This window comes from Melozone crissalis, unplaced genomic scaffold (assembly GCF_028551555.1).
Source record: "Melozone crissalis strain CALT ecotype California unplaced genomic scaffold, PUWL_Pcris_2 ptg000006l_1, whole genome shotgun sequence".
NCBI lineage: Eukaryota > Metazoa > Chordata > Aves > Passeriformes > Passerellidae > Melozone > Melozone crissalis.
In genome coordinates this window covers 56,803,893-56,816,621 of record NW_026535784.1, presented here as the reverse complement: position 1 = coordinate 56,816,621, position 12,729 = coordinate 56,803,893, and the positions used below count along the sequence as shown (strand labels likewise).

The window sequence follows — 12,729 nt, the reverse complement described above, 5'->3', positions numbered from 1 at the left end:
TGCCCATTTGCCTTTGCCAGCTGGGGCCACCAAAGGAAGATCTCCAGCATGACCCTGCCCAGAGCTGTATTCCCAACCAGTGGACTTGGAAGCTTTGCTGGTGTTCTCCAAAGACACTGTTTGCAGGTCCCAGAACAGATTGGGAGAGTCTCTTTTCAAAATTTGAAGTCTGTTTTTAAAAGCTTAGGGGAAAAAAAGTATATACGTATCTGCTTCTAAGGCTGGATCTACAGCACATATAGCTTAGTTCTTAAAACAAACCTTTACCACCAACCTATCATATTCTTGTTAGATTAAGAAAATTAAAGCCTGTATTGCATAAGTCTTTATTTACTACAGTGTAAAGCAGCAGTAATGGAATCTGCAAGATAATGTAACTGAATGTTTAAATCTTACTGAGAACACTGTCACTTTATATGAAATGAATAGTATCCTGTATTGACTTACTGAATAATGTGTTGAAATGAAAACTGGAGCACCTGCACTTTGAATCCTTGCTTTTTTATACAGGTATTTGGGATTTTTTTTTAGATTTTGTTAGCTGTTTTTTAATTCATATTTGTTTGTTTCAGGATCATGCCTACATGCCTAATCTTTATTTGCTGTTTTGAGAATATTTTCTGTAGAATACTGTTGATTTTATACTCCTGTATAATACTGCATCCACGTACCTTGCAGATTTTTTTAGCACAAGCTATGTTTAATTCTTTTGTTTTAAAAGAATGCTTTTAAACTGTCAGATTAAGTGGTTTTTAACCACAAATAGGTAATGTGAACAAATAAAGTACACTCTGCACAGATTTGATTTTTAACTATTAAAGTAATGCTAGAGGGAAAATGAGGTGGTTGTGCTTTATTACACAGACAAATGTTAGTATGTCTCCTGGTAATGATATGAAAAAGCACTGTATGCTGTGGCTGTGGATGGGCTGACAGATGTATCAAATAATGATATTAATCTGAAGCCATGATCACCATTTTGAATGCTACTGCTTTGTTTTAATTTAAGAAGCCAAAGTGGGGGCTTTATTACAATGTCTGGCAGCTGAATAAGCTGCCATGGAAGTCTTCAGCACTAAGAATTAGCATCTTTAAGTGGACCACTGACCTTTTTAAGTTCTCCAAAACATTTTTCTTTTAAGAGCTTGTCAGCTTTGTTCCCACCCCACCCACAGCAGGGGATGCAGGGCTTGACAAGAATTATTTTGCTGTTAGGGCTCCTGTCACAAGAAGAGGCAGCCACGAGTGAATATCTGGTCAATTACAAGGTAACATTTTTTTGTTTTGCTCCAGTGCCCTTCCTTACCCTCCTGATCACATCAGCAAAGTTCCCAGGTGTGAGCCCACTCCTCTTCAAGGATGGCATTGCTCTAGGCAGCAGCCAGGTGAGCTGATCTTTCCCAGTTTGGTTTGGATGAGGCTGCCCCCCTGATCAGGACACCTGGAAGTTGCCTGTTTGGTGACAAGATCTGCTGTGCCTGCCCTTTAGTAGCAGTGTGGGAGCAGCTGAACAGAAAGCTGCACAGGAATTCAGGTGACCAGCATACAATGGTGTGAAACTTTGGGGAAAATGATAGTATTTTTAAAGGCTTGCTGTATGTACCGTATTCATGCCAGAAGATATGGAGTGAAAAAAAACCAACAAACCAGCAACACTTGAGGGTTTCTATCTCCAGAGCTGTTCTCCAGCTTTTAAATTTTGTTCCTCCTGAGCAAAAATGCTCAGATTTTGAGTTGCCTCTGAGAGTTAACTTCCAGGTCCTTCAAATAAAGTCATTGTTATGGGGTTTTGGGGGGGTTGGGTTTGGTAGGGGCTTTTTTTGTGCTGTGGATTAGTTTTAAATTAATTTTTTTTTAAGCTTGAGGGAGTGCTTCTTTTCAACTGAAGATTTTAAAAGCAACTGAAATGAAGCAGTAATAAACCTGTGCCACTTGCAGCAGAGCACAGCAGCCCATCTGGGAAACAGGACTGAGAACCAAGGACCTCTCAGCAAGCTGGGGGCAAGCTAGGAGAATGGGGGGAAGAACAAACTAGGAGAAAGCTTTCACTCATATCCCAGTGCAGGAAACTGAAAATTGTTCCATTTTCTAGCAGGCCAAAGACACGACTGCTGACAATATTTTGGACTAACCCGTTCTTTATTTGCTACCATTGTAAACGTCTCTATTAGACAGACATCACAGTACACATTATTGCTTTTACATTGTGGTAAACAGGAATTCCTACTGGTATGCAGCTGTCTAAGCACAGTGTCATAAGAAGAAACTGCCCACAAGTTGTCTTGGGCATGTCTGGGTTGTTCCCAATTCCCCAGAGAAAGACAGTATGTAGAATGGCACAAGAAACACCAGTCCAAGGATGGGTCACCATGGTACTACAGCAACACAAACAGCAATGACAGGGAAAGCACAGGCTACATCTTCACCACATCACTAGCAGTATTGTCAAGGGTGCTGATTGCTCAACTCCCACCTAACTAAACACAAACTTTTCCGTCATAATTCCTAAAAAAAAGCTAAGTTATTTCTTTTGTGAAATTCTATTTAAACTAGGAGGGAAAATCTGGAAAACCAATGGAACTGTGTGTGTGTTTAATTTTTGTTGCATTTTTCAAAGATTGCTTTTTGTTTCATTAGATGTTGCATTTTTGTTTTGCTTTTCAAAGACTGAAAGTCTGACACTATGTACCAATACAAACACTGGGGCCAATACAAACACTGGGGTGTTTGAATTGGCCCCTTTTGCCCCTTAGGACAAAATGCCCTGTTCTTTACAAGGCTATATCAACTGGCACAGCCAGTTTGAAAGGATTGTTCCTTTCTTCCTATGTAACACTGTCTTCACATGGCTTTCCAATAAAGTTCTTACCTCTGAAACAACATGTTTACTTAGTGAAAGACTAGACTTTACATTTGCTTGTAGTAAACTTCTGCTTATCTCCAGATAAATTTGTTCATAGAGTGGCGCCGTGTTTCAAGCATACACTAAACAACAAAAGTGAAGGTAGTTTGTTAAACATTTGCTACAGGAACAACAACAAATTTAGAAAACCACCCTTTCTCCAGTTTTAATTTTTTTTTTACTACTATTGCATAAAAGCTTTCACAGAGTGAATGTTTTAAAGAGGCAGCAAGTTAGAAAACTAACAGCACTTGCAAGTTCTAAGATAATCTGTGTTTAAAACATGATGGTTAATAATACTGAGCTTTTAAGACTCTTAGAATAACCTGTGAGCAACAAATTCTGATGTTCAAGAATGTATCAACTTGCAGAAAAGCGGCCTACCTCCATTTCCAGTCTTCCATAACCTTAGGATTGTCACGTTACAACAGAGTTAGCAAAAACAGCACTGACTAGTAAAGCCTTGTCCTTGCCTTCTCTAAACACAATTTTACCTATTCCAGTACATTTTCTAGCTACCACCATAACACAGCTAACCTACCAGGGGTGCACACAGGGACAGCCAGGATTAGTCTACAAACAGTGAGTGACTCCTAGACAGGATTACTGGGCTAGCTGACCATACAAATCCACATGCAAATCCTAAGTGGCTCCTGGGAAGGTGCACTGCAGCCTAAGATCAACATTCACCTTAATTACTACATGCAAACTAATGCATTCCCTCGTGTCTCACTCACCTGCTGATGGCTGGCTTTACTGCCACAGTTTGCTTCCCAGATCACCCACTGATTTAGGAAGAAAAAAAACTAGCGAAGATGCATTTCATTAAAAGCTTGAACTACATTTAACACTAAAGCATCTCAGGTGTGTGGTAGGAACCCTGAGACTCTGTGGTTGGGCTTTAGAAGCCTCAGCAATAATTAAATGTCAGTCTTCTGGTGAACAAGAAGCCCAGTGGAAGTTTCAGTGCTGGAAATGAATTTTGCAACTGTAGGGAAAAAGAGAAAAAAAGCTTGCAGATATAGCTCAGGGGAGCCTTTAGAGATGGCTCAAATTATTCTGGAACTAGCTGGCAGGCAGAAGATGAACACAAATGGCATCTCCTTTGCTGCTGCTGCCAAACATAATGGGGATCACTACTGGAATTCAAAGTCAGTCGTGTTTTGCTTGCAAAGGAGAGCTACAAGCCATAGAGAAAGTTACTAATGCAGACAAACTCAGCAGAAGATGGGGCCAGAAAGGAACCACCTGGGCCTTTTCCACTTTCTTCCTTGGGTTTTTGGCATGTACAGGGTCAGCAAAGCTCAGAGAAACAGAGAAGCAGGGCCCTCAAAGGAGGCTGCTCAGGGCTGTGTCCAGGTGGCCTTTGATGCTCTCCAGTGCAGTATTACACATATTATACTTCATACTTATGGAGTGTAATAACACTCATTACAAACATGGGGTTGTCTTTTCTTTTTTTTCCCTCATCATGCTTCCATTCATTGTGTTCAATGCTTATATTCTTCAGGAATCTCTTCTGGAGTAGTCATTGACTAGAAATGAACTAGTTAACCTGAGATGATTGAAAAAATACGTGAAAGCTTGTATAACATATAAATTTTGTGCCACTGTGAACCATTCAGGTATAAGGTGAAAAAATCTTTCTCAAATTACTCAAGTTCCTAAGGCTGTGATCTAGTTAGAAGACTCAAAATAAAAAGCTGATTGAAAACAGCAGAAGGCACTTATTTAATAGAAGGTCTTAGAAAACAAAGTGATGGTCATACCAAATCCATTTAAAGTTGCTCTGAGCAATAATTAGTCACAATACAGACATGAAGTTCTATCTATTAGATTGTCTGAGGAGGGCAACACTAAGGAACACATCAAAGTTGCATCCCTTCCATGGAAAATACATATTTTTTAGACTTGTACTCAGATGTGAATTTATTTTTACAAAATAAGGATTGCAGCTGCAATAAAGGGTTTTTTTAAAATTTATAAAAGGACTAAAGTAAATCTGTTGTATCTCCCACTAAGAATACCCCCTTAGCTGCTAAAAGAAAGGGCTGACACCAGATTCTGAGTCAATCTTTCTCATCATTTGAAGTCAGATTAGAAAGAATCAAAAGTTTTTACAATAGGAATACTTCTAAAAGAGTAGCTTTAGCCTGAGGATCTTATCTTCATGCTGATAACACGTGGTTCTTTTGTTTGTTTGCAAACTAAACTTCTTTCAAGCATAGGAATTGGCTGGTACAAATCCATAGATAAATTTCCTTTTCCAGAAGTAAATTCTAGTAAGTACAATATGCTGATGGACGAAGCCTCTTTTCCAAAATTATAAACAAGTAACACATCTCCTTTGAGGACCTCTTAAATACAAAGAAATTTAACATTGTTGAGTGAATGATCGATGACATATAAAGGAACTAGAACACAAAGAATCTAAAACCACAATAATTTCAACTAAACCCGAACCTCAACCATTACATTACAAGGTTGGAATTTAAATTCAAATTTGAAAAGCACAACTTAAACTGTCTTTTAAAAGACCATTAACAGTCAAACCCATTCATAGAAAATATGATGCAACACAAATACCTGCTTCACATTTCTGCACCAAGAAGTAAAAAAGAAAATTTACAAGTAAGCAATCCAGAGGTTCTTGAGATTTGTGGGTTGTTTTTGTGTTGGTTTGTTGGCTGGGTTTTGTTTCCTTTTCAGAAAGCTGCCCTTTGGAGAATAGCATAAAAATACCTGTAAACAGAGGTTGATTGTCCAAGCTTCTCTAACTGAATTTTGCTAATTTTCTTTTTTTTTAATGTAAAAAAAAAGTTCTGTTGTTAGACAGTTTTTGGTGAAACACACAAACTTTCCATCTGAATGCATCACTCAATTTTTAATACAGAACCTCATGTACTGCAGAGGAATTAAGGTTTCTTTGTATCTTGTAAGGTCAGTACCACACTGTAATCCAGTAGAAGTCCCTTAATTTTTTCATGGAATTTCTCTCTGTACTGGTTGAAGTGCATAATGCTTTCTGGTTCCTCTTCAAACCAGAACTTGTCAAACTCATAAACTAGATAACCTGTGAAGAAAATAAAATACAGCCAGTCCTAGAGTGCTCCTTTAGACTCTCTTCAACCCCTTAAAACAAGGACTGTCCCATCCTGATCTACAGCAAGCCTTTGGATGCTTTAATAATAAATAAAAAAATAAATCTGCAAACACTGAGTTTGCAGACTGGAATATCTAAAATACAGAAAGCCACAGAAATTATCCTTAAATGTACATTTCTGCAGCACAGTGTTTAGGCAACAGGTGCATTTCCAATACAGGAGACAAGCAGCTTGCTCTGGCTAATGGAAAAGAGTGGAAATGCACTCCAAGGAGCCCAAACTCTGTGTTGTGGCCACCCCTGAGTACTAGAGCAGTTGAGGGTACTCACAGTAGAACTGATGGAAGTGCTCCATCTGTGGCAGCCCAGAGACCATGTTGTAGAGATGGCCCTTCAAAGCACCATTCTTGAGCAAGCTGTATGCCATCTCTGTCAGATTGATCCCAACTATGGCATAGGAGTACCTGCAACACAAACCATGGGTGTGCAGTATGGACTGGGAGACTTAAAGGTTCCCTGGCACACTCTGCTCTAGGATAGCTCTGACAGTCCACAATTGTCCTGTGATACTTGTAAAAGTTACTGTGAGATTGAGATGGCAAAGCTAATCAGCTGACTTCAACTTGATCATTTGAAATCCTTAGATCTGCTGGAATATTGAAAATTGGATGTGAAAAACATTGCTGCAGTGTAAATGGAATGTCTACTTCAACCTGCTGCTCAAGCTGAACGAATCTGGTTTTCTATAGCATGGTATAAAAAGTATTATAATAGAAATTCTTAAACAACAAGTGTTTGTAGAGGAAGAAAAAGTAAAAATCAATTAATTTCTACCAATTACGTAATTGAGCAAAAAGTCTCACATAACCTGTTGATGACAGAGTTGCACAGGGTAATGTTATTTACAATCAAAGTCACGAAGGGCTCCTGTTTTTTGGTAGCTCATCAAGTTAACAACGAGCTAGACAGATCAGATTATTTTATCTGACTGGTTTGAGAGCATATTTCTCTGTAAAAACAGCTAAATGCCTAAATATGCAAAGTTTTTGAAAACAAATTTAAACAAACACACCACCTGTTTGTAAATACTTATTTCACAGCAGAAACCTAGAGGGAGAAAAGGACCTTAAGAGGTAATCTAAACTATCCCAACACAGGATCAGTAAGAAGGTGAAAAACAAGTATGAATTTCTAAATCTAATCTAAGTCTACTATAAATAAAACCAACTACAATGTTAAAGGCATTTACTATGTTAAATAAAGATGATATTTTGCAACATTTTTGCCCCAACAAATCTATTCTGGGGAAAAAAAAAGCTGCACTTAGTTCCCAGCTAGAAATTGCTTTCTGTGTTTGGTTTCTCACATTTTTCTATTTTGACCCTTTTTTCATTCTTTAATGGAAAAACCCCACATGTATTTTCCTCTTTACCTTCTGGACACATGTTTAAGAGTATTCACTTAAGTTCTGACATAGAAGCAGCCAGAAAAAACTCTGGAGTGACTTACCCCAGCTTTGGGTGATTGGACCGAGAAAGGATCTGACGAGCTTCACTGGTGTAATACTTGCTAAAATACCTGCCAGTGTAAAATAGTATTTTAGATTCTTTGGGAAAAAATACTGAGTTCATGTCAACATTAAAATCTGTACCTTTAAACTGAAGGTGAAAATTAGCTTTTAACTGGAAAATGGCACAAAATAAAAACCATGGAAAAGCCAGCAAAATAAACTATATTCAGCGTGAACTAATACTGTAAAAAAATTAAAATCATTGTGATCTGAACATCAAATATGAAGTTCAACCTAGTCCAAAAAGTTAGCTTAGCAAAGATATGTAAACTTGCCTATTTTCCATTATAGTAGGAATTTTTACATTCAGGAATTTTTAAAGCTTTTGACAAGTTAGGTACAACCTACTGACTCTATCATAAGGCAACAACAAAATAAGGTTAGGCAAGTTTCTGTCCCTTCCCTCACTTCTTGTCCTTACCCAAGCACATCACATGTTTACAATGTGCAGCCACCAGAAATGTAGAACACAATACTTTTTATTTGCTTCTACTCAGTTTCTATTAGAAACAGCATTAACGAGAGAAAAGACAGACACTGCAAATCAGTTACAGAAAGCATGAAATCCCTCTTTTCACTTACACCAGGTTCACCAGGCCCAGCAGCCCCATCCCTCTGAAGTCAGTTTTAGGATCGTCGCCCTGGAAGCCGATGTCACACCACTGTTTGCTGATTCTGGCCCTCAGGTTCTCGTGAGGCATCAGCAAATTCCAGAGCTGCACAAACAGACTGCCATGTTATGTTATATATCAAGTATCCCAGGCCACATCAATTCAGAACATTGCTGCTGCCACTGGAAACCATTCACCAGGCTGGAACAGGGCACAATCTGCATGCTATTTTTCTCTGTGAGTGCCAGTCTGGGCTCTGCTACAATGGCTCACTCCAGCAGTTATGGAAGTTATTATATTGAACATCAAGTGTGCTATTTGCCCTTCACAGACAAAGGTGCTGCAGGAATACCGAAGAAACAAAGACTTGTTTCGCTACAGAAATTAATTTGTGCATCATTTTGTAATAGGACAGCCATAAACTGAAATATAAATTCTCAGTGAATACTCATTTAACATGTCACTGCTGGGGCTTCCATAGCAAGCTGAGATAATGATGAAGTTTTATCTTCCAGCACCAAACCATCTTCCTTGATACTGACTGGGATGCAGTAATAAGAAAAAATTAGTGTCTTTTTTATTTAGTAATTAGTGGTTTACAACGTTAGACGTGCGCATAAGGTTATAAATCTTTTGCATCACCAACTAATTTTTCTACATATATATTGTTATGTCTGATTTCACACAAAATAACTCCACTGCAGGTAACTCTAGCTTTTTTCTTTGAGGTTATATTTTAATGTGTCATTTCTGCAGTTTGCAGTTCTGCTTTGCAGTTTGTAAGCAAAAAAGAGCTTTAAATAGGCCAGCTGGTCAGAATGCTACCAGTAAGTTCTTTCAAGGTGTTGGACTTGGGGGGGGGGAAAAACCAAACAAACAGCACATGTATTTTAAAAATTATTTCACCTCAATCAACTGTTCCTCGTGTTCTTCATTTTCTGAATCATATGGGACCTTCCTCAGGTTCTCCACATCCAAATACAATTTTTTATAACCTGATATCTGTAGCAAGGATATATGCAAATTTGTCTTAAACCTGAAATAAGGACAAAACACCATAGAGGAGATTTAAATAGGCTACTCAGCCATGAATTCTAGCTTGAATTACAAAATAAGACCTTTCTTATGTAAACACCAGAATTAGGAAGTGCTTTATGTGTACCTTTATGAACTACAGCTGGTTAAGTACACTTACATACTTTAAACATCTCTAGCTGATTCCAGGGCTGCAGTCAGACACCATTGCCTTCAATTATGGGGAAGAAAAAGAGAGGAAAAAAACAACCAAAAAACAAAAACAAACAAAGCCCCAAAAAAGCACACAAAAAAACCCCAAAAAACCAAAAAAAAAAAAAAAAACCCACAAAAAACAAGCAACAAAAAAACCTGCTAAAATCTGTCATGGCACAAAACTCCATATATCATCCTGACCATTGTACCTTCACCCACCCCCAAACTTTTTTTAAGTCTTACATGCAAAAAAATGAAAAAAAAAAAGAAGAAATTTGGATTATTTCCTATCACTCATTAATTACTTATGCAGATGAATGCAAACAGTAATCAGGCATCAGTATATTCTCTCAAATATATCTAAGGAATTATATAGTTCTTGTAATCAACTTATGCAATGATCATACAAGTCAGAATTATGGAGTACCAGAAGGGCCTTGCAAACAGACACACAGTAATGCCAAATCCACATGAATTAAACTTTGCAGTTCATTTTCTAGAACTAATGAGAACATAACCACATTCATTTTCAGATTTCATTCTGAACACCTGCGTTGAATATAAACATTGCATCAGGTTAAGCAGCAGGAAGAACATGGAAACAAGTGAGAACAGAGAAAGGTCTCCAAACACACTTTGTGTCCTTCTGTCCAATCTTCTTTGCTTTCATGACATCTCTGACACACTTCTCCACTTCAGCTTCCTCAACGTGTACAGCATTTCTCAAAACCTAGGTGGTTAACACAGTAAAGAGTTCATGAGCAATGAAAACATTGTCTACTTTATTATTATTGCTCAGCTTCTCCTTGTCTGTTGTGTGTATTATTTGCTATCAGAGGAAAAGGGTCAGTTTAAGGCAATTGCTTACAATGCACTGGCTCAAACTGCATGTAAAACATCTGCAATAATTGCATGAGAGTGTGATTTGTGCTTTGTCAGGCTGTAAACAGCAATGTTTACATAGGAGTTGCATAAAGAATAAATACAAAGCTGGAGAGTTGCTTACTGTAGGTTCTTGTTTGCTTTCAGCTGCTGAATTATATTCTTCCTACTCCAACTGAAACAAGTGCAGCCAAGAAAATGTTTCAGAATTAGAAGACAGGTAGCTAACAAAGCTGAGATTTCACTCAAAAAAATATTTGAAGGGCCATGGGATTATTTTTGAGAAACCTTAAATAAACTCAGCACAGAGAACACAAAATTCCAAGTTCTCTCTGTCCTTTACTCGTCTCCAGCTTGCCTCTCTCAGAAAGTGGATGCATGTGTTATTTTCCTGGGATCTATCTCTGAAAAAAGGTTTTATTATACATTCATCTGCTATCTCTTACCTTATTTTTTGAGGATTCCAGTGAATGTTCTGCAATATGGAAAAAAAGTAGATTTCACCGTTAAATTGAACTGTTTTATATAATTGTCAGTAAGTGTTCTTGCAGTATATAACCCTTATAAAATTCTGCATCCCTTTTATACATGTAATAAAAAAGTAATCAACCTTAAAATGAACCATTTATCAGGTAACAGAATGTCTTAATTTACACAGATCTTTTTTTATAACTCTTCAGTACAACGCTGAAAGTAGATCTGGATTTTTAAAAGCATCAATTACATGTACAAAACAAAGGCAAATTAGAAAAGGTGTCAGGAGAGAAATATGTCAATTGATATCTTCCTGTTTCGTGTTTATTACTGAAGAGTAAGGAAGCACGGTCATTTCTGCAATTTATTGTAAAACCACAAAAATGTTCAGCAGTTTCTTGAATTGCTATTTTGATCAAAATTCTGCGTCAAGCAGAATTGTAAGTTAAATCACTCTTCCTCACCTCCAAAATATGCATTTATGGATATATAATAAAATATTAAAAAATGAAATGTCAATTTTTTTAGTAAAGTAACGTAAAAACATATACACAAAGTGACGGGAAGAATCTAGCGAAGTACAATTTCTGATTCACTTTTTAATGACACTAGGATCTCCTTAGCAAGGAGACAAGGAAGCTGGTTCTGGCATTTAGAATTCTCATGGGCTAGCTGGGGTGAAAGGCAGAGTGCCGATACAATTGTGGGGTGCACACCAGGTACCGGTGTGAAAGCAGGAGGCTCAGGGGAACCTGATCTATCCCTACACCGCTGGGAAGGAGCCTGGGACAGGAGGGGCTCGATGCCTTCTCCAGGTGAGCAGCCACAGGAGGACAGACACGTCCTCAGGTTGTGCCAGGGGAGGTTCAGGTTGGATACGAGGGCAGAGCCACCCCCGAAAGGGCTGTCAAGCACCGAACAGGCTGCCCGGGACAGCAGTTCAGTCACCACCATTCCCGGCGAGGTTTAAAGGAGGTGTGCATATGGCACTGGCAGACAGGGTTCGGTGCTGGGTTAGGCAGTGCTGGGTTAATCGATGATGACGGAGGTCATTTCCAGGCTAAATGACGCTGGTACTGCTGCCGCTCCGAGCAGCCCCGACCCCTCCATTACCTACGCTCAGCGTCCTCCGCGCTCCCGGCTCCGCGCCGCCCAGGAGGCGCTGCAGCTCGCACTTGCCCGTCAGCAGCCGCAGCAGCCACTTGAGCCAGAAGCGAAAGTAGTGGCTGTACAGGAACCGCCAGACGTGCGCCCACATCTCCGCGGGGCCCAGCGCGGCCCGGCCCGCCCCCGCCCCGCGCTGCCCCCTCGCGGCCGGGCCGCCGCCGCCCCTCAGAGCAGCGCGGGCGGGCAGCGAGCGGGGCCCGGCGTCCCGCGTCCCGCCGGAAGCGGAGCCCGACCTGGAAGTGATCGCGGGCACGGCGGGCGGCGGAAGTGTCGCCTGAGAGGAGGCTTCCCTTGGGAAGAGGCTTCCCGTTCCTCACGGCCCTCACCGGCTCCGGGCGGTGCTGCTCGCCGCCCGCCCCCTGCCCCGCTGCCTGTGCTGCCCGTAGAGCCGGCCTGAGCGCCCGGTGCGATAACGAGAGACGCTGGAGAGAGACATCGAGTGCCTGTTTCAGAGTTACACAACCCTGGGTGGTTAATCCGCACACAATCCACACACAGATCAAGCGCTCCAACGATCAGAACTTTTCCCTATTTATACATTTTAGTAAACAAAGGGGTTGCTGTTCGTTGGCTGCAAGTTACACAGTTCTTGTAATACTAATCAGTATTCTGGTGGTTAATGTTCTCTCACCTCTGGTGCTCACTAATCCCGTGCCCGGGGGGTTTGGGGCCGGTGCTCTGTGAGCCGGTCGGGATCTGCCCCTGCCGGAATTCCCAGCGGGAGCCGATTCCAGCACAATTACTGAGTTATTTTCATTGGTCTCTTCCTTACCTTGGCAGTTCTGCCAAG

General features: G+C 40.1%; 1 protein-coding gene across 1 annotated transcript; it reads right to left on the bottom strand.

Moving 5' to 3' along the window:
- Positions 1 to 2,724: 2,724 nt before the first annotated feature.
- On the bottom strand, positions 2,725 to 12,069 carry ELMOD2 (ELMO domain containing 2). The gene is made up of 8 exons (XM_054295878.1): positions 11,886 to 12,069; positions 10,745 to 10,773; positions 10,052 to 10,146; positions 9,093 to 9,222; positions 8,158 to 8,291; positions 7,515 to 7,583; positions 6,336 to 6,469; positions 2,725 to 5,975 (listed from the first exon to the last, which is right to left on the bottom strand). The coding sequence occupies exons 1-8, from the start codon at positions 12,028 to 12,030 to the stop codon at positions 5,818 to 5,820; spliced, it is 894 nt and encodes a 297-aa protein (XP_054151853.1). The 5' UTR covers positions 12,031 to 12,069; the 3' UTR covers positions 2,725 to 5,817.
- Between the last annotated feature and the right edge of the window lie 660 nt (positions 12,070 to 12,729).